We start from the raw sequence: 22,120 nt of genomic DNA, 5'->3' as shown, positions 1-22,120 counted from the left end.
GTTCCAAACAAAACAACTACAAGTGTGCTTGCTCTAGTTCCTCATCGGCACAGCTAGGAGAGCTCAAAAAAGCACCTTATAGTTGAAGACTCTTCTTTGACCCATAAAAGTGCATTGAAATTACTTAGGAACTGTGCATGGCCACTTGGAGACACCAGTTAATCCTCTCACTCAAACCCTTGTCATTTTTCTGTCTTATGTTGCACCTACCCCACATTTCCCAGAAATATTATTATGTTACTGAATGTATCCAGAGTATTTTCAGATGTTGTTATCAACAAATGCTTCGAAAAGTACAGTAAATGTAAAATGCACATAAAATCAACAGTGTAATGTTTGGATTCAGTCTTGTGTCAGGTGAAATGTTGTTTCCTCAACTTTGGTCTAATAATTTTCCCATGAACTCCTAACTATTCCCTTTCAATTGCTATTATGATTATGCATATGCTTTACATATTTCTTATGTAAGAAACATTTAAATTTAGCCCTATCCATATAGGCCAATTCCCACGAGTGTGAAGGGTTAAAAGGTGTGCATTGTTAATTTTTTTTATACAAAACAAAGGTGCATTTTCTGTGTACACGTTATTCTTTGATGTTGAGTGTGAGTGTCTCCATTCTGTGACAGAGTAACCTGGAGTTGTTCAGAGCAGACCCAGGTTCTGAGGAGTGGAGAGCCTATGTGGAGTACATAGACGACATGGTCATAGACGGCTTCTTCAACAGCATCGAGTGCTCCCTCAAGTTCTTCCTCGACAACACTGGTGAGCAATGATCTGTTCAGCTTGAATGATTTGTGTATTCACCTCAGCCTTGGTTTGACTAACAGTCTTGTGAGCCCTCCTGAATGTAAGACGTGCACTTTGTACGAGATTCACTCATTTTTGTTGAAACACCCCTTCTCCCCACCTCAGACCAACGTGGTGGTGTGGCCCCTTTGTTTGAGGCCCAGCTGGACCTGAGGGTCCCTGACATGGTGTTTAACCCTTCGCTGGAGTACGGCGCGGCCGATGGCTTCTATGACCTGGTGGAGAGCCTGGTCAATGACATCTACAGGACCTCTTCTCTGGTGCCACGCCTGGCCACACACAGCAGCGTCCCACACTACCAGGTACTACAACACTGCTATGGTTGCAAAATTCCGATAACTTTCCCCAAATTCCCCGGTTTTCCAGAAATCCCAGTTGGAAGGTTCCTGGAATCAGGAGGACATAACCAGGATTTCTGGAGAACCTGGGAATTTTGGGGAAGTTACCTACATTTAGGAACCTTACATTTATGCCAAACAGTTTACATTCATGCTGTTTATATTTATGCTGTTTATATTCATGCTGCTCAGACACAAGTTGGTCTCATGAAATATACTGTATTATTATTATATGCCAAGTTTGTCTCAAAGGCCAATATTAAGACGGAGATCAATAATCCATCTTAAAAGGGATACTGCGAGATTCTGGCAATTAATTGTTCTATTTACCCAGAGCCAGATGAACTTGTGGATACCCTGTTTATGTCTCTGCGTGCAGTATCAAGGAAGTTAGAGGTAGCGTCGCAAGCCAATGCTTACTAGTGCAATTACTGGAAGTCTACAGGTATGCACACAGAGACATACAAATGGTATCCACAAGTTCATCTGACGCTTAATTGCCAGAATCTCACAGTATCCCTTTAACCCATAATCTATAATGTGTATTGTATCTATAATCCATATTCTATCATCTATAACCTAATTATAATCTGTCCACTATCAGGCTGATATGGAAGACATGGCTGATTTGGCGGACATGCGTCAGCTACTGATGGAACGTGTGCAGGGCGTCATGGCGACGTGTTGTGAGTTCCGTAACTCTTTGGAGCGCTATGCATACCTGTACGTTGACGACAGGAAGGAGTTTATGCGTCAGTTCCTGCTGTACGGCCACGTGCTGACCAGTCAGGAGATAGAGGCTCATGCAGAGGATGGAGTCCCAGAGAACCCACCTACACTGGAGCAGTTTAGAGAGCAGGTGGATGGGTAAGGGAGATAAATAGTGTGTTTTTGAGTGTGTGTGTGCAAGTGTGTATGTAATGATGACTCTCTGTGTGTGTGTGTGTAACCCCAGGTACGAGCGTATCCATGAGGAGGTGCAGGGTCTGGAGCCAGTGTGTGTGTTCCAGGGGTGGATGAGGGTCGACGGACGGGCCTTTAAGAGTGCCCTGCTCAACATCGTCAGGAAGTGGAGTCTCATGTTCAAACAACACCTCATAGACCACGTCACAAACAGGTATGCAGACTCTATCACACACAGGTAGATAGACAGAAACCAGAGGATTCCAGAGAAAACCACTGTCAAAGTATCCTTCTACTTAATGTTGTCTCTCTTGTTTTTAAACATTTCAAAACTGTAACATTCTCTCTCTCTCTCTCTCTCTCTCTCTCTCTCTCTCTCTCTCTCTCTCTCTCTCTCTCTCTCTCTCTCTCTCTCTCTCTCTCTCTCTCTCTCTCTCTCTCTCTCTCTCTCTAGCCTGTCAGACCTGGAGGAGTTTATCAGTCTAGCAGAGCAGGGGCTGGGCCGCAGAGTGGAGGAGGGCGACTACGGTGGCCTGGTGGGGGTCATGGGTCACCTGCTGGCCGTGAAGGAGAGGCAGGGCGGGACGGACGCCATGTTTGAGCCGCTCCAACACACCATTACCCTGCTCAAGACCTACGAACAGGAGCTGCCTGACGTGGTCTACAAACAGCTAGAGGTGACCCTTGTCCAAAGTCAATCGATCAAACTCCTCCCTCCTCATCTCATTCCTCGGTCCCCTTCTGTCCTTCCTTTTGGCACTCATCCCTCTGTTTTGTCCCACTCCCTCTATGCTCCTTCTGGTGGTATTCATCCTCCTCCCTCCTCCTCCCTCTCTCCCTCCTTTCTCTCTCTCCAGGAGCTATCAGAAAAGTTACTCATGTCTCTGTCCCTCTTGCCTCCTGGTACTTATCACACGTTGTCCCCCTCTCCCTCCTTCCTATGCCTGATAATCATCTATTTCTCCCTCTCTCTAGGAGCTTCCAGAGAAGTGGACCAACGTGAAGAAGCAGGCGGTGGTGGTGAAACAGCAGGTGGCTCCTCTACAGGCCAGCGAGGTGGCCGGACTACGCAGGAAGTGTGCCTCCTTCGACGTGGAGCAACACGCCTTCAGAGAGAGCTTCAGAAAGAACGGGCCCTTCAGGTGACACACGTGTGCTTGCACACACACAGGCTGAATTTCGCAGACAAAAAGTTGTCCTCCCTTCTGTCCTCATTCAATCCTCAGTCCTAAACAGTCCTGTATCTCCTACCCCTAGACATTTGTCCTATTTGATCTGAAAGGGTTGTATAGGTGTAAGCAATGTGGTTATGGGTCCACATCCCCAACCAGAGGGCTAGGTAGAGCCATAAAAACATTGCTTACACCCTTCTGCAAGCAAGACAGGTTTCTCTCCGTCATGGGCCACCATTGCAAAGATCACAGATTGTTGGTCCCTCCTGTCACACCTCTACATCTATCAGTCTATAATTGTGCAGTGAACAGTTAACGGCACAACGCTTACACATTAGGCAAGCATAATTGAATCTTTACATATGCTAATTACCCACAGGTAGTGGCGCTCCATCATGCTGTCTAATTACCTAATGAATTATGCGCATAATCGTTCCTCCGTAATTACATGATTTTCTCATTAATGTCATTGATGTCAGGGTTTATAATTGACTGTGTGTGTGTGGTGTCGGCCTGAGTAAACAACCTCCATACCAAACATGACTTGACAAAGTAGTCAGCTGAAACAGTAACAGACTGTTGCTCAGGCTGGTGGGCTGTAGGTTTGGCAGTAAGAGCCTCTACACAAGGGGCTTTCAAATCGATTTTCTCCCTGGTAGTTAATACATTTACATTTTAGTCATTTAGCAGACGCTCTTATCCAGAGCAACTTACAGTTAGTGAGTGCATACATTTTTTTTCATACATTTTTTCTATACATTTATAATGTCAGGTTAACTTAGTATCAATGTGAAACCATATCAGATGCTGAGAGAGTAACCTTGCTGTGTGGTTTCTCTGTGTGTTATTGTAGGTTTGACAGTAAATACTCTGTTTTTGTAGGTTTTACAGTGAAAACCCTCTGTGTTTTAGGTTTGACAGTGAGAAGCCTTATGCCATGCTGAATGCATCCCACAAACAGATCCAGGAGAAGGAGACTGTGATGGCTGGGCTGGTGGAGTCTGCCAGCCTGTTTGAGGTGACTGTCTCTGACTACAGACAACTACGACAGTGCAGGTGAGACAGGGCTACTTTTTCAGTTTTTCTAAACTCTTTTCTCACAAGGTTTCTTCCTTCAAGGGAGTTTTTCATTCTACTGTTTTCCCTTAGAAGATCCAGGCCGGGTTACTGTAAAGAACTCGGTGTAAAATATTTTTTGTGAAAAGTGCTATATTAATGCAATTGTTTGATTGATGTACTGACTGACCGACTGATTGTTATATCCTGTGGTTCCCCAGGCGTGAGGTGGTGCTGCTGAAGGACCTGTGGGACATGATAGCTGTAGTAAACAGTAGTATGGCTGCCTGGAGGACCACACCATGGAGAGACATCAACATAGAGGACATGGAACTGGAGTGTAAACTCTTCAATAAAGATATCAGAGCATTGGATAAAGAGGTGAGGGGGAGAGATGAGGATGAGGAGAAAGGAGGGGAGAAGAGGAGAGGGGTATAAAGAGGAGAGGAGAAAAATAAACAGATTTCACGTTTTGGGGCGGATTTTACTCCAGATTGTACTCTGGCCACAATCAAAAAGAGAAAAACCCATTGTAAAAGAACAAATACATTTCTCACACCTTGCCTCTCCCTTACTTTTTCCTGACACTCACCTCTCCCGCCAGTGTTTTTGGCTGTTAATGCTGAACTGTATCATAAAAACCCTTCTTCATCCTAGGTGCGATCGTGGGAGGCGTTCTCAGGTCTGGACAGCAGGGTAAAGAACCTCCTGACCTCCCTCAGGGCCGTAGCAGAGCTCCAGAACCCTGCCATACGGGCCAGACACTGGCACCAGCTCATGGCTGCCACCGGGGTGCGCTTCACCATGGACCAGGAGACAACACTGGCGGACCTGCTGCAGCTCAATCTGCACAACTTTGAGGAGGAGGTGAGGGGCATCGTGGACAAGGCTGTCAAAGAGATGGGAATGGAGAAGGTGCTCTCTGAACTCAACTCTACATGGACCGGTACAGTACAGAATACCCTGAAACTGAGCTCAATCATGACATTTATCAGACTCCTGTACTAGTCATGTTTAATCTGTGATTGACTGATTGGTTGATTGACTGATTGGTTGATTGACTGATTGGTTGATTGCTCCAGGTATGCAGTTCCAGTACGAGCCTCACCACCGTACCCTGGTGCCCCTGCTGCGCTCGGACGAGGACCTGATTGAGACCCTGGAGGACAATCAGGTGCAGCTGCAGAACCTCATGTCCTCCAAGTACATCGGCCACTTCCTGGAGGAGGTGTCGTCATGGCAACGGAAATTGTCAGTGGCGGACGGGGTGATATCCATCTGGTTCGAGGTGCAGCGTACCTGGACCCATCTGGAGAGCATCTTCATAGGCTCTGAGGACATCCGCTCACAGCTGCCCGAGGTCAGACACACACACACACACACACACACACAGACACACATGCTCAAAGACACGCACGCACACACACTCGCATTTGCATGCACACATGCACTCCCATTTGACAAGTTTGTTTTTTATCCTTCATAAGGGCTCTGTCTGTACCACTTTCATGCATGTTCATTAAGAAATCATTAGTTGTCTAAACTCCAGCCTACTTTGTAAATCAGAATTACACATTTCCTTAATTACCTTGATGATGATGCTATTCCTCTGGTTCCAGTGCTAGTCTTAAAGCCAGATGTTTGTAGTTAATATCTCTCTCTGTGATTCTCTCTGTCCTCTGGGAACTCCTATCCCCTGGCCGGGCTCCCACAATGCAATTCTCCCCAGGACTCCAAACGCTTTGATTGGATTGATGCTGATTTCAAAGAGCTGGCGAACGCAGCCCATAAAACGCCCAACGTGGTGGAGGCCACCAATAAAGCAGGCCTGTTCAGCAAACTGGAGGACATTCAGAGCAGGTGGGGGAAGGAGAGGGAGTATGTGGTGGTGTGGTTGGATTCTCTTTCTCACAGTGCAAAAAAATGTTTTTGGACTGAAATTTGTGTTAGCGAAAAGAGAATGATAGCTTTATCGATAGAAAAAGGCAACACATATAAATGTAAGAACTTACCCATGCATGTATTTATACACTTGCACACTATCACACTCACACAATTGACTGATAATGTCTGTGTGTATCCTTGTGTAGACTATCTCTGTGTGAGAAGGCCTTGTCTGAGTATCTGGACACCAAGCGTCTGGCCTTCCCCAGATTCTATTTCATCTCCTCTGCTGACATGCTGGACATACTGTCCAATGGAACCAACCCACTCCAGGTAGGAACCTACACCCATTAGGTGTATCCACAAAGCCTCTGAGTAGGAGTCCTGATCTATGATCAGTTTTGCCTTTTAGGACATAATGAATACGATTATATTGACAGTTTGGGACCTGATCCTAGATCAGCACTCTTACTCTGAGACGTTTTGTGAATACGGGCCCAGAAGTCTCACAATGAATAATGAATACTTATGAGTTTTTTGCTCATACCTGTAGGACTATGAGTCTCCACAAGAGAGCAGTGTTGGTCATAGTTTGCAAGAGTCTTTACACCTCATCCTGGGAATAAAGAAAAAAGGGCAAAATTGTTCTCTTCTCTATTGAAGGATAGTTGAACAACGACTTTGAACAAAGACTTTTGTTGAAACTTGTCAATAAAGAGTGGTCCTATCTGCTCCGTCCCTAGGTCCAGAGACATCTATCCAAGCTGTTTGACAACACAGCTAAGATGCAGTTTGAGACAGACATGGACGGAAAACCTACTAAGACAGGTCTGGGCATGTTCAGTAGGGAGGAGGAGTATGTCCCCTTTAATCAGCCCTGCGACTGCACCGGACAGGTAACGCTAGGATGGGGAACAGGGACTGAAAGATGTTAGCATTTGTCAGACATTCTCAGTCCAATCTGTGAAATATCAAAGCATGTAAATCAAATGTATTAGTTTCCTATTAGTCCCCTTCATTTGAATGAAAGGCCAGTTGTGTATATTCATGTTGACTGATGCCCCTCGGTTAAAAAGTGACAGACACATTAATAGTATGGATGTGTAGTATGTCATCGTCGTGTGTGGTTGTCTTCAGGTGGAGGTGTGGTTGAACTGTGTTCTGGACACCATGCGGTCAACAGTGCGTCATGAGATGACCGAGGCAGTGATGGCCTATGAGGACAAACCCAGAGAACAGTGGCTGTTTGACTACCCCGCTCAGGTAGTACTGTATTACATTAGAATTAGAAGAAGGTGTGTTAGAGCAGGGCTGTCACAAAAGCCTGCACACCCAATAGCTCTCCAGGAGGAGGGTTGACCGCTCCTGCCATGACCTGTGTCTTTTATCGATCTGTGTAGGTGGACCTGATGTGCACTCAGATCTGTAAGTCAAACCTCTATCTTCCTCTGACCTTTGACCTCTAACTTCTAATCTGTATGTGTATCTCGCCTTCTAGGTGGCCCTGACGTGTACTCAGATCTGGTGGACGTCAGATGTGGGCATGGCCTTCTCCCGTCTGGAGGAGGGATATGAGAACGCCATGAAAGAATACTACAGGAAGCAGGTCGCCCAGCTCAACACACTCATCTCCATGCTGATTGGACAGCTGTCGCTGGGCGACCGCCAGAAGGTCATGACCATCTGCACCATAGACGTCCATGCGAGGGACGTGGTTGCTAAAATCATCGCTCAGAAGGTATCAGTTTTAGTTCGTTTTCAACCTTTTTTCAATTATGAAATAACATAATGATAAAGGCTTTACAAAAGTACCTGAGGGAAGTTTTGCAACTTTACCGAAGAAAGAAAGCGTTTTGGATGTTTTTTGACTCGTCCCTGTTTTTCGTCTTCTTCCAATTCCCTATCTCTCTCTTCATTCCCCCATCGCCAGGTGGAGAACTCTCAGGCGTTCGTATGGTTGTCTCAGCTGCGTCATCGCTGGGATGAGAAGGAGAGACACTGCTTCGCCAACATCTGTGACGCCCAGTTCCTTTATTCATACGAGTACCTGGGCAACACACCACGACTGGTCATCACCCCGCTGACTGACAGGTACACTGACCAATAACAACTACGCTGGCACAGGGTATCACATTCTCATTGCTTATCATCCCACTCACAGATAAGTACTACTATGGTTGGTTACTTTTTTGATAGACAAGTTAGGGCGAGCCTAATCTCTCGTGAACAGATTCTGCGCGTAAACCGAAGAATCTGTCACAACAGGATGGAATTGGTAGGATAACGAGCAGAAGTAGTTCTGGTGTTTGGGTTTTTGTCACTGATTATTTGGATTGATGTATCAAGATTGGGAGAAGGCAGTGCTTAAATGTTGACTGCTTTGCACACGTGGTGAAATTAGCCCTCACCGCGGCACATGGAACGGGGCGGAGTTGGTTGTGGGCGTGGTCAGTTGTGGGCAGGGTCGGCCCGGGCCTGCCCCACCTACCACACGTTTTTATTGGTTGAAGGGCAAAACGCAGCCTGCGTGGTGATACGTTAGCACATACATGTAACAGATCAGCTAGCTAGCCACTCTAGCTAGCTAGTTAGCTGGCTAACATTATAGGTTTAGAGTCACGTCTAACAATAAAAATAAATATTTTCTAATAGATTTTTGGGTTCCTAATTTCTGTTGCCTGTAAATACTTTTTATGCATGCTTACAGTGAGGGAAAAAAGTATTTGATCCCCTGCTGATTTTGTACGTTTGCCCACTGACAAAGAAATGATCAGTCAGATTTATTTGAACAGTGAGAGACAGAATAACAACAAAAAAATCCAGAAAAACACATGTCAAAAATGTTATAAATTGATTTTCATTTTAATGAGGGAAATAAGTATTTGACCCCCTCTCAATCAGAAAGATTTCTGGCTCCCAGGTGTCTTTTATACAGGTAACAAGCTGAGATTAGGAGCACACTCTTAAAGGGAGTGCTCCTAATCTCAGTTTGTTACCTGTATAAAAGACACCTGTCCACAGAAGCAATCAATCAATCAGATTCCAAACTCTCCACCATGGCCAAGACCAAAGAGCTCTCCAAGGATGTCAGGGACAAGATTGTAGACCTACACAAGGCTGGAATGGGCTACAAGACCATCGCCAAGCAGCTTGGTGAGAAGGTGACAACAGTTGGTGCGATTATTCGCAAATGGAAGAAACACAAAATAACTGTCAATCTCCCTCGGCCTGGGGCTCCATGCAAGATCTCACCTCGTGGTGTTGCAATGATCATGAGAACGGTGAGGAATCAGCCCAGAACTACACGGGAGGATCTTGTCAATGATCTCAAGGCAGCTGGGACCATAGTCACCAAGAAAACAATTGGCAGGACTGAAATCCTGCAGTGCCCGCAAGGACCCCCTGCTCAAGAAAGCACATATACAGGCCCGTCTGAAGTTTGCCAATGAACATCTGAATGATTCAGAGGAAAACTGGGTGAAAGTGTTGTGGTCAAATGAGACCAAAATGGAGCTCTTTGGCATCAACTCAACTTGACGTGTTTGGAGGAGGAGGAATGCTGCCTATGACCCCAAGAACACCATACCCACCGTCAAACATGGAGGTGGAAACATTATGCTTTGGGGGTGTTTTTCTGCTAAGGGGACAGGACAACTTCACCGCATCAAAGGGACGATGGACGGGCCATGTACCGTCAAATCTTGGGTGAGAACCTCCTTCCCTCAGCCAGGGCATTGAAAATGGGTCGTGGATGGGTATTCCAGCATGACAATAACCCAAAACACACGGCCAAGGCAACAAAGGAGTGGCTCAAGAAGAAGCACATTAAGGTCCTGGAGTGGCCTAGCCAGTCTCCAGACCTTAATCCCATAGAAAATCTGTGGAGGGAGCTGAAGGTTCGAGTTGCCAAACGTCAGCCTCGAAACCTTAATGACTTGGAGAAGATCTGCAAAGAGGAGTGGGACAAAATCCTTCCTGAGATGTGTGCAAACCTGGTGGCCAACTACAAGAAACATCTGACCTCTGTGATTGCCAACAAGGGTTTTGCCACCAAGTACTAAGTCATGTTTTGCAGAGGGGTCGAATACTTATTTCCCTCATTAAAATGCAAATCAATTTATAACATTTTTGACATGCGTTTTTCTGTTTTTTTTTGTTGTTATTCTGTCTCTCACTGTTCAAATAAACCTACCATTAAAATTATAGACTGATCATTTCTTTGTCAGTGGGCAAACATACAAAATCAGCAGGGGATCAAATACTTTTTTCCCTCACTGTACATCCACAGTGGGATTTCAACAGTTTCTTTCTGTTTGTCTAAATAATTATTTATTGTATTTAATCTTAAATTATGTTACAACATTCCAACCTTGTTTAGCATTATCTAGTCCAAATATGGCATGATTCCACTATTTGTATGCGTTAGCATCACTTTCAATGAGGTACATTTATTTTTAAGGTGAACTGCAAATTCACTATGGTGGCTAATAAGTTATTTTGGCTAGCTTCACATATGTAGGTACAAGCGGGTGCCAGGGCCAGAGGACTGACATAACGTTGGCCAACGTTCAGATATAAATGTATTATATAGAAATATGCCTCTCTGATTCTAAGGAATCATGTCAGTTCTATTCATGGCATTTCTATCTGCAATATATTTTTTCTTGGATTAATAAAAATAATCGTAAGAAAAATGTATTTGTTGTTGTTTAGCACCTTTCATACAAGCAATTGCAGCTTGAACAGGGTTACTGCATTATTGTGGGAAACATCACAGAAAAAAGTTTGAATATAAAAAGCGGATTCATGACCTGTTTCTGTAGTCCTCTGGCAAACTGTGGCTGTGGAACTGACCAGTAGCCTATTCCCTTTGAAGACAGAACAAAGCACCACAAAGACAATGGTGTTTGAAGGCTGGATCAGTGATCAGTGGTCGTAGAGGCAGCATATGGCCAGAGACAGTCCTCTATCTCGTTATCTCTGCCTGTCAAACTGTTGACCACTGACCCTCTGTCATTCAGCCATACTGGAGTCAGGGAAAGTTTGATATAAAGTTGTCATTCATTCACAGATGGCTTAAACAGTTTGATTTCAGGTTTCAGATTTGTGTTTGGATTTCAATCACATAGTTCTGGAAGCAAATGTGTTTATAGGGGTTTTGTTGGCATCCCCCTGGTAGAAAAACAATGATATAATCACACGTACACAATACTTCTCAGTTAAACGGCACAAATTGTTTCGGCCCCTTCTGAGAACTGTGTTTAGGCATTTTAGGTATTCAGAACAAGCAGGTTTGTAGCCACCCAGACAATTGATTGTGTGATATTTGTCCATATTTCAAAAACGTCTATAAAAACGTTGGCAACAGTCTCTGGATGACACAGATTGGATCGTTTGTCTTCCGGAAGCTTGTATATCTCTTTAACACAATCTCTCTCTCTCAGTATATTATCTATTTACCCTCTGATTGCTAAAATGATTACCACATTGATTTCAGAGGCGAAACATTGCATTTATATTGATGATCAATGCAGATTTGATTGTCTCTATCAGTCCTCCTTCTAAACACCTTAGTGCACTATTGAAACATTCAGATTGTTGTTGCATTTAAATGCCTGCTTGTTATTTAATTGAATTAATCAGCCTATGACAGAAGTGAAGTTGTTATTACTAAGGAGTGTGATGTGTGTGTGTGGGTTTAACTCTTCGGAGTGTGTGTGTGTATGGGTGTGTGTTTTAACTGTGTGTGTTTCCCAGGTGCTACATCACTCTGACCCAGTCCCTCCACCTGACTATGAGTGGTGCTCCAGCAGGCCCAGCAGGCACTGGCAAGACAGAGACCACCAAGGATCTGGGCCGAGCCCTCGGCATCATGGTCTATGTATTCAACTGCTCCGAGCAGATGGACTACAAGGTGGGCTCCCACTCCCTCTACAGACAGGCTATGAATCATCTAAGTCAGAGATGGGCAACTTTGATGGGGGTGGGGGCCACAAAAAAACAGAATTCATCATAAGGGCCCGCAGTTGCTCACGGGTCTGCGTACCCACATCCATACCTCCCACATTGCGAGCAAAACATCTTGACAGCGGAGATTTCTTAAAAATTACGTTTTTGAGTTAATTTCGTGCAATTCTACACATTTTGCCATGGAGTGTAGAGCAAATGTTGCAATTTAAAGCAAGTTCGCTGCAGTTCTACACATTTTGCCAAGGGGCGGAGAGAAATGTTTGCAGTTTTTAGTATGATATCTGAGTGAGACTGACTAACAAAATCAATGGGGGCCCCCCGGCCGGTAATACAACCATGATAACAAGTTTGGATAGCTGGCCGCTAAACTAATTTAGCAATCTAAAGAATGTCAGCTGACATGGGCTAATTGACTGACTATCAGTGGCTGACATAAGAGTAAAACAGTTGATGCACAACCAAATTTCAAAATTGCACCTTGTGTAGTCTACTATTCTAACTCGCTACAGTAAGTTGAGACCCCGACTGAGTTTCTTTTGGGGGGGCGGGGGAATTAATCCGAGGGCCGCCAGTTGCCCATCCCTGATCTAAGCTCTGCTTCTCCAACTCTACTCGGTGTGGGTATTTGAAATGGAGATGGAGAGGAGGGTAAAGAGAGCTCCCTGTCTCTCTCTCTTTCTGTCTCCTCTCTCTCTCTCCCTCCCTCTGTCATTGAAGGAAGAACATAACAGTTCAACCTGACGGATGCATTTATTTAGCTGTTAAGCGTTGTCAGATGCCCATCTCAGTGTTCCTGCCGCAACATGCACACACACACACACACACACACACACACACACACACACACACACACACACACACACACACACTCACTGCATCAATAGAGACGCAGGCATAATCTCTTCATACAGCTTGTTGCTGCCTCTCTAGACAGGATAATTATTATTGCCCTTCCCACCCTACACACACACACACACACACACACACACACACACACACCACACTGCATTGATGTGTCAGAGAGAAGCACTAATATACACCAGGAGAGGCAGAGATGGTGTAAAGTCATACAACCAAGCGGCACACACACACTCTCACACACACACACACACACACACACACACACACATCAAACCTGCAGTCAGGCTTGGTTAGTGTCAGGGCTCTGCCCTATAATGGGGAGGAAGATTTGGATCCTACCTCTCTCCTGTCTAGTGAATCTCAGGAGGCTGTTTCACCTGCTCAGAAGTTTGTGTTCTGTGTCTGTGGAGAAAACTGATCGTGGGTGGTGTGTGTTGGCATTTAACCTTTTTCAATAGACAGCCGGCAACAAAATGTCTCCCGTTTAGGAAAGAATGTTTAGGCCCTTGCTATTGTGGTAAATCTCAAATGTCTGTTGTCAATCTTACCTTCAATCTTACTCTGTATAAAACACATCTCCCTCCCACCCCCCATCCCCCTCTCTCTCTCTTTCTCCTCTCTTCTCTCTCTCTCTCTCTCTCTCTGACCCCTCATCCAGTCATGTGGGAACATCTATAAAGGCCTGGCCCAGACAGGAGCGTGGGGCTGCTTTGACGAATTTAACAGGATCACTGTGGAAGTGCTGTCTGTGGTCGCTGTGCAGGTAAGCATGTCCCTGGGCTAATCATACAGTGCGCTCCAAAAGTATTGGGACAGTGACACTTTATATATTGACTCTGGACTGTAAATTAAGAATAGAATATGTTTCTAAACACTTCTACATTAATGTGGATGCTACCATGATTGTGGATAGTCCTGAATTAATTGTGAATAATGATGAGTGAGAAAGTTACAGACGCACAAATATCATCCCCCCCCCAAAAAAAGAATGCGAACCTCGCCTGTTATTGTAATGGTGAGAGGTTAGCCTGTCTTGGGGGCATGATATTTGTGCCTCTGTAATTCTCACTCATCATTATTCGCGATTCATTCAGGACTATCCATAATCATGGTAGCATCCACATTAATGTAGAAGTGTTTAGAAACATATTCTATTCTTCTTTACAATAAAAGTGACTCCTAAATTACACAATACATGATTTACCTTTCATTTCTATTGGGCACAAAATAATCTGAACCAATGATTGCATGAGTTAGCACAGTACATATTCATATTTTGTATTGTGTATTGTTACGAAACTCATAACTAGCCTACGGATATTGTTGCACTTGCTTTGTCTAGGTGTCCTAGGCCTAGTTACATGATCTGTAACCTGAATGAATGTGTGCATTTATGTGAGAAATCAGCATTTGAGGACCGTGATGGATGTACATGTGCCCAGGGAGACAGCAATCTTAACTTGGTAAAAAAAAGACTCTTAAAACCAACAAACCCAGTAGCATCACGGCTTACAAACAGGGACACTCACTGACCATCACCTTAATTGGTTGCACCTGATTTGCTTATCAACCAGACTCAGCATCTGGACAAGGTTGCTGCTGCCCCCTGGGGGAATGGAGTGTGGAAGTTTATCCTGGATAGTGTGTTTGTTTATGCCCTAATACTTACCTTCCCCCATATCATAACATTATGTGCAGTAGGTAATGCTTGTTAAATCACAATGATCGTGATAATGTTGATAGGTTTCCGTCATCATCAGACTAGCAGTATAGCACAGCACAGCCAGTTTTTCTGCCCTCTCCCCGGCAGCTAGCTATGAAAGGAAACGTTCTCAATAAGTCAGAGAGAGAGAGAGAACTATGAAATTGTAAAGCGGCAGAACAGAGCAATAGATGTGCGTTAGCTGGCTTATTTAATAATAAATCAGGCTATGCTTAGAAAGGAAGAAGACCTTGGAAAAGAATGGCAGAGAACAATCAAATATTTCTGACGGGCGCTCTCCCACCCTCTCCAGTACCATCTTCTCCTTCCTCTGCGCTTCACCCAGGTTGTGTTCATAACAGCACGCAACAGAAAACATTTTAAACTGTTTTGCAACGCAAACAACAAAATTAGCGTTTCTCATTGGACAAGTCCAGGTAGTGCCTTCCTCCCTTCTTCTCAGTCTGTTTTTCTTCTGTTCTGTGCCTAATGAACACGACCCACCCGTCTTCTCCATAAGCGAATGTCAGAGGATGGTGTACGATAATCCATTCTGTTTAAGGGGAGAGGAGGCGCCATAACGTAGCTGCAGTTTGTGAGTGCGTTCGCAGGTGGCAGGATCAATTCTCCATTAGGTAAAGGGCAGGGAAACAGAAGGCAGCACAGACACAGCTGAATGGAGACAGATGAGCTAAATTCAGCCCCTCTCTTCTCCTCAACACAACTGTATGTTGGTGAAATTGTCTGCAAAATACCAGACTGGATGATGAATAATGCCTAATGGGTGTATAATTATGGGAGTGTTTGTGTTGTTTCATATACACACAGAGTCAACACAGCGTTTTCGAAACTAATCTATTTTACCACACAGTCGAGATCTTGGATTCAGCCAAGGACACGGCAACATTCATCTTATTCTTACTGTACACATCCTAGACACACACACAGATGTAGGATATGTCATATGATGAGAATGAACTAGTGTTGCCGTTTGATCATTTCAGTAAACGCTAGCTTATAGCTTTTTCGAAGAAAGTGAGACTCCATCTCCGTATATAAAATGCTGGCCGTAAAACAAGATGCGTCCATGCAAATATCATTGCCTAGGCTATATTTTAGAGTGTGAATACCATTCCATTTTGTGTTTGTTGGTGATTGAATACCAGCGGTAGTATCTTACAAGACCACCTACCTATTCTAGCTTTGTTATCAGACTGAACATAGTTCCTGACTGTCTTCTATATCTATACATCTCTGTATATCTATACATCTGTCCTGTCCAGGTGAAGAGCATCCAGGACGCCATCCGAGACAAGAAGCAGAGGTTTAACTTCATGGGCGAGGAGGTGAATCTTTTCCCCTCTGTAGGCATCTTCATCACTATGAACCCAGGCTACGCTGGCAGGACCGAACTACCTGAGAACCTCAAGGCCCTGTTTAGGTAACACACGGAACACGCACAAAAGGGTTTCCTTGTTTTTACAGTGCTATGATGTCGTTTTTAACAATAGAATGATGAGACTGATGAAAAACAAAGATGATTTACCCCCTTTAAAGCATTCACCGTGGGATGTGTATGAAAATGTTGACGGAAGAAAAACGGACAAATGACAATGAATATATTTCAGTCCAACAGTTACATGAACTGAATGTCCCCGACGGGATTTGTACCAGGGTTGACTGCAAGCCACATGACTGTCAGCCCACTGAACTTAATCTTACTTTCTCTCCCTCCTTCCCTCCCTCCCTTCCTCCCTCCCTCCCTACCTCCCTCCCACCCTCTCTGTAGGCCTTGTGCCATGGTAGTACCAGACTTTGAGTTGATCTGTGAGATCATGTTGGTGGCTGAAGGTTTCCTCGATGCCAGAGTCCTGGCCAGGAAGTTCATCACCCTCTACACACTCTGCAAAGAGCTGCTTTCCAAACAGGTACAGTATGCTTCAGATCCTTGATCTTATACACTAGCTCCATTATAGCCTGGTCCCTTGTCTGTTTGTGCTGTCTTGCCAACTCCCATGGTCATTGTGGCGTGACAATGACCAAATGAGTTGGCAAGACAGCACAAACAGATCTGGGACTAGGCTAGCTCCATTATGTCCATATTGATTATTACACAAAAATGACTCGATATAGAGAAGAACTACAGCTCCATACAGAATCTGATATTCCAGATCTGAAACACTGCCATACAGTAAGTGGATGAACATTACATTTGATACTCTGCATAGCCTGTATGTGATGCATGGCAATGAGTGTTACAGAACATGTATTTGACACTCAGTATAGAGTAGGGCTGTTGCGGTGACCGTATTACCCCACACTGGCAGTCATGAGTCATGACCGCAGTAAAATTCTATGTGACCGCTGAGTCACGGTAATCTCTTGTTATGCACTCTGAACAGTAGTACCCAACTCGCTAATGATCATCAGGTCGCTAATGGCCTGGTATTCAGGGATCTATTGTCCCTCTAACCACTCTGACATCAATGCAATAGAAAATCACATCAAACACTTATCATCAAACCAGTATCGTGCTTTTAAAACTCACCTCACTGTGATTGATCAATTTGAAGAAAGAAGTTCAACAGCAGGTTGAAACTGAGTGGAAAACATGGTCATTGTGGATGTTGTTTCAAAGCCTAACACAATGAAATGGGCAGTGCTTTCTAAGGTGATGATTCATTCAAAACATCCATATGCATATTAGAGCTTATACATAAGCATAGGCCTATATATGAGCCAAAGCCCCCCCCCCAAAAAAAAAAACCCTGAATTAAAATAATGATTGTGCCGTTATACAATACATACATTATACATGGCAGAAAAACATTGGGACATAATTGGTCTAGCCTAAATTAAACAAATTCAGATTTAGCCTACAATTATAGTGAATTTGATTTTAAATAGCCTAATAATAGGGAATGTTTTATATTTTAATAATTAATAGGTTGACAAATTACCTTTTAGCTACAGAATATCTCACCACCATGAGTTTCCATCTCCTCCCCTCTCTCCTTCATTAATTTCTCCAGCGCGCAGAGAGAGGGGCTGTCAACAGTTTAATGAAATATGTTTTGTTTTGAAAACATGTTACTATCAATGTTCCTGAAGAGATTTCACTTGGTTTCCCAAATGAAGCACTAGGTAGCTGCAGGAAATGGTTGGAGAGCCCATGGCATACAGAGTTTAGGTGGAATATCACCTGTAGCGCAGCGAAATTACCGGAGTGGCCGACCCAACATGAGTGAAAATCGTACCTGCAGGAAAGTGGCCTCCATTCGCTATTCCAGTGCATACGGATGACATGTCTTTTTTTTTTCCCCCTGCCCCTGTTCCTGCCAATTTGATAATGGGTAATTCTAAATCTAACCTAATTTTACATATTAGTAAATATGTATATTGAGAATAGTCTGATGGGTGAAAATATGTTCACTTGATGAGAGAACAGCATGTGCAGTCTGAGCATGTTATTTTTTTTTACATTCTCAAATCGTCAATAGCCTATAGTCGCATCATCCAGCCCATATATCTTTGATTTCTAAGGCATTCTAAGGTTTGTATCGTTCACAACTAAAGTTACCAAATAACTCTGGACCTGTTTCAAATGATCACTTTTACGATCAGCATAGCCACTTCATATGCGCACACACTCGCTCCAGAATGGGAAAAATAAAGTTCAATTATATTCTTACTATAAAATCATATAATATAAAATAATAGCATGACCGTGTTAATGTTAATTACCGGTCAATTACCGAGAGAGATGTTTATTATGGATTAATATCCTGCTGTCGGAGGCCCATTTAACTGTCATAGCTACTCTTTTTATGGCCCTTCATGACGCACAAGTTCTTTGGTAGCTATAAACTAAGACGATAATGAACAGATTGTATACTAAACAATGTTCTTATTGGCTGAAATGGCAAATCAATGAAAGGAATACAAAAAACAAGTGGTTGATTATCTAAAAGTGGATTAAATAATGCTGGGACTACATTATGTGTCATCATATTATTATGAAATAACTTGCTGTGTGCAAACTTGTGTGTAACAAAGATATACACTACCAGTCAAACGTTTGGACACACCTACTCATTCAAGGGTTTTTCTTTATTTTTTTACTATTTTTTATATTCTAGAATAATAGTGAAGACATCAAAACTATGAAATAACACAAATGGAATCATGTAGTAACCAAAACAGTGTTAAACAAATCAAAATATATTTGAGATTCTTCAAATAGCCACCCTTTGCCTTGATGACAGCTTTGCAAACTCTTGGCATTCTCTCAACCAGCTTCACCTGGAATGCTTTTCCAACAGTGTTGAACGAGTTACCACATATGCTGAGCACTTGTTGGCTGCTTTTCCTTCACTCTGCCGTCCGACACATCTCAAACCATCTCAATTGGGTTGAGGTCGGGGGATTGTGGAGGCCAGGTCATCTGATGCAGCACTCCATCACTCTCCTTCTTGGTAAAATAGCCCTTACACAGCCTGGAGGTGTGTTGGGTCATTTTCCTGTTGAAAAACAAATGATAGTCCCACTAAGCCCAAACCAGATGGGATGGCGTATCGCTGCAGAATCATGTGGTAGACATGTTGGTTAAGTGTGCCTTGAATTCTAAACAAATCACAGACCGTGTCACCAGCAAAGCACCCCCACACCATAACACCTCCTCCATGCTTTACGGTGGGAACTACACATGCGGTGATCATCAGTTCACCCACACCGTGCCTCACAAAGACACGGTGGTTGGAACCAAAAATCTCCAATTTGGACAAATTTCCACCGGTCTAATGTCCATTGCTTGTGTTTCTTGGCCCAAGCAGGTCTCTTCTTATTGGTGTCCTTTAGTAGTGGTTTCTTTGCAGCAATTCGACCATGAAGGCCTGATTCACACAGTCCCCTCTGAACAGTTGATGTTGAGATGTGTCTGTTACGGTACTTGAACTCTGTGAAGCATTTATTTGGGCTGCAATTTTTTAAGCTGGTAACTCTAATGAACTTATCCTCTGCAGGAGAGGTAACTCTGGGTCTTCCATTCCTGTGGCGGTCCTCATGAGAGCCAGTTTCATCATAGCGCTTGATGGTTTTTGCGACTGCACTTGAAGAAACTTGAAATGTTCCGTATTGACTGACCTTCATGTCTTAAAGTAATGATGGACTGTCGTTTCTCTTTGCTTATTTGAGCTGTTCTTGCAATAATATGGACTTGGTCCTTTACCAAATAGGGCTATCTTCTGTATACCCCCCCTACCTTGTCACAACACAACTGATTGGCTCAAATGCATTAAGGAAAGAAATTCCACAAATGAACCTTTAAGAAGGTGACTACCTCATGAAGCTGGTTGAGAGAATGCCAAGAGTGTGCAAAGCTGTCATCAAGGCAAAGGGTGGCTATTTGAAGAATCTCAAATCTGAAATATATTTTGATTTGTTAAACACTTTTCTGGTTACTACAAGATTCCATATGTGTTATTTCATAGTTTTGATGTCTTCACTATTATTCTACAATGTAGAAAATAGTAAAAAATAAAGAAAAACCCTTGAATGAGTAGGTGTGTCCAAACATTTGACCGGTAGTGTATGTATAGGTTAAAGTGTTGACATATCTTGTTTGACCATTTGTCCTTGTCTTACCTTCAAAATATGTTCTGCTGAAACCACAAAAAAAGGACACAATCATGTTTGACATTTCAAAACATCAAAGACTATACTTTAGGGCGGCAGGTAGCTTAGTGGTTAAGAGTGTTGTGACAGTAACCGAAAGGTCGCTGGTTCTAATCCCTGAGCCGACTAGGTGAAAAATCTGTCGATGTGCCCTTGAGCAAGGCACTTAACCCTAATTGCTCCTGTAAGTCGCTCTGGATAAGAGCGTCTGCTAAATGACTAAAATGTAAATGTCTGTCTAATAAACAAGCACTTTGGGAAACTCTTGGTACAAAAGCCAACCATTTCTATCCCTTCGACTACACATCTTTGTAATTATTGGAAAAGGAAAATGCCCCTTAAATATGAATGTTCCGTCTCTCCCTGGTCTCCAGGACCACTATGACTGGGGGTTGAGGGCCATCAAGTCTGTCCTGGTGGTGGCTGGCTCCCTGAAGCGGGGTGACCCAGATCGGCCGGAGGACCAGGTCCTCATGCGGGCTCTGAGAGACTTCAACATCCCTAAGATCGTGACGGATGACATGCCAGTGTTCATGGGGCTTATCGGAGACCTGTTCCCTGCTCTGGACGTCCCCAGGAAGAGAGACCTGGAGTTTGAGAAGCATGTCAAGCAGTCTGTGCTGGACCTCAAACTACAAGCAGAGGATAACTTTGTACTGAAGGTGAGTTGTAGTTACCGGTTGACCAGGGTGGGCTGTTTCAGCCTTTAGATAGTGTTGGTTAAAAGTTATGATGAATGACTCAGGCCTAAACCCATCCAAAAAGCATGAAAAGCCACCGTTTGTTGACGGCAGATGATAGCCCTATATGAACACAGCCATAATACTGTAATGTCCCTGACCTTCAATAACACTACCAGGGAAAATAAACCACACTTCAAGCTTGGTAATTAACAATAAAACAACCAATTCAGCTCTATCGTTTCTCTGCTACTAGTTCCCTTTTCTCCAAAAGCCATGTACCTGGTGTTGCACTGTACTGTATCAGTGGTAAGTACACATTACTGTCAGAGCAGTCTGGGTTGTGGATGAATCGGCCAAATATACCCAACCCAAACCCTCCGGTTATACTGTAATAACGTCCCAGGTGGAAAGGTCCACCGTCCTTATTTTAGCCATTATGCTGCGTTCACACACACACACACACACACACTGTCAGAGACAGAGGAAAGCGGGCCACGGGAAATGAGTGCAATCTGCAGCAGGTCAAAGCGGCATGATAGCAACATAATGACACTCCATCACACCGCTGTACCGCAAGAGCAGCTCATAACCCTGCCACTGTCACAGACACCATACATGGATATAAACAGGGAGGGAAAAGGCTGATGAGACAACGGCAGGTCAATAATGATCCATTTATATTGTCTGAACCTTACACTCTCTGTCTCTGTCGGACACCTTATTTCCTATAGCCATATTAAGCTATATTATAGTGCACTACTTTTGGCCAGAGTCTGTTGGTCAGTAAGATTGGAGTGAAAGGAGAAAGTCCAGAGGGGAATGGTTTTATCTGCATTTAGTGTTAGCCCCTCATAATGTTAGCATGTTGTAGTGTTAGCCTCTTGTAGTGCTAGCATTAGACTCTTGTGGTGTCAGCCGCCCACACATCAAAACTGTAATCAATGTGGCTCCCGAGTGGCGCAGTGTTCTAAGGCACTGCATCTCAGTGCTTGAGCTGTCACTACAGACCCCCTGGTTCGATTCCAGGCTGTATCACAACCGGACGTAATTGGGAGTCCCATAGGGCGGC

At 43.9% G+C, this 22,120-nt stretch overlaps 1 protein-coding gene across 1 annotated transcript in view; it reads left to right on the top strand.

Moving 5' to 3' along the window:
- Positions 1-22,120, top strand: part of dnah9 (dynein, axonemal, heavy chain 9) — a 126,206-nt gene that overhangs the window by 17,016 nt on the left and 87,070 nt on the right. Inside the window, exons 15-35 of the mRNA XM_041858703.2 lie at positions 629-764; positions 915-1,111; positions 1,752-2,014; positions 2,103-2,264; positions 2,505-2,727; positions 3,026-3,192; positions 4,135-4,278; positions 4,500-4,659; positions 4,936-5,224; positions 5,361-5,638; positions 6,008-6,138; positions 6,369-6,495; positions 6,906-7,058; positions 7,300-7,425; positions 7,661-7,900; positions 8,093-8,253; positions 11,920-12,076; positions 13,652-13,756; positions 15,979-16,136; positions 16,485-16,623; positions 20,743-21,030. Coding sequence (XP_041714637.2) covers positions 629-764; positions 915-1,111; positions 1,752-2,014; positions 2,103-2,264; positions 2,505-2,727; positions 3,026-3,192; positions 4,135-4,278; positions 4,500-4,659; positions 4,936-5,224; positions 5,361-5,638; positions 6,008-6,138; positions 6,369-6,495; positions 6,906-7,058; positions 7,300-7,425; positions 7,661-7,900; positions 8,093-8,253; positions 11,920-12,076; positions 13,652-13,756; positions 15,979-16,136; positions 16,485-16,623; positions 20,743-21,030 — 3,804 coding nt within the window. The remainder of the gene's footprint in view (positions 1-628; positions 765-914; positions 1,112-1,751; positions 2,015-2,102; positions 2,265-2,504; positions 2,728-3,025; positions 3,193-4,134; positions 4,279-4,499; positions 4,660-4,935; positions 5,225-5,360; positions 5,639-6,007; positions 6,139-6,368; positions 6,496-6,905; positions 7,059-7,299; positions 7,426-7,660; positions 7,901-8,092; positions 8,254-11,919; positions 12,077-13,651; positions 13,757-15,978; positions 16,137-16,484; positions 16,624-20,742; positions 21,031-22,120) is intronic.

This window comes from Coregonus clupeaformis, chromosome 31 (genome assembly GCF_020615455.1).
Source record: "Coregonus clupeaformis isolate EN_2021a chromosome 31, ASM2061545v1, whole genome shotgun sequence".
In the NCBI taxonomy this organism is placed as follows: domain Eukaryota; kingdom Metazoa; phylum Chordata; class Actinopteri; order Salmoniformes; family Salmonidae; genus Coregonus; species Coregonus clupeaformis.
Note: the sequence above shows the minus strand (reverse complement) of the source record. Positions and strands in the feature narration are given on the sequence as shown.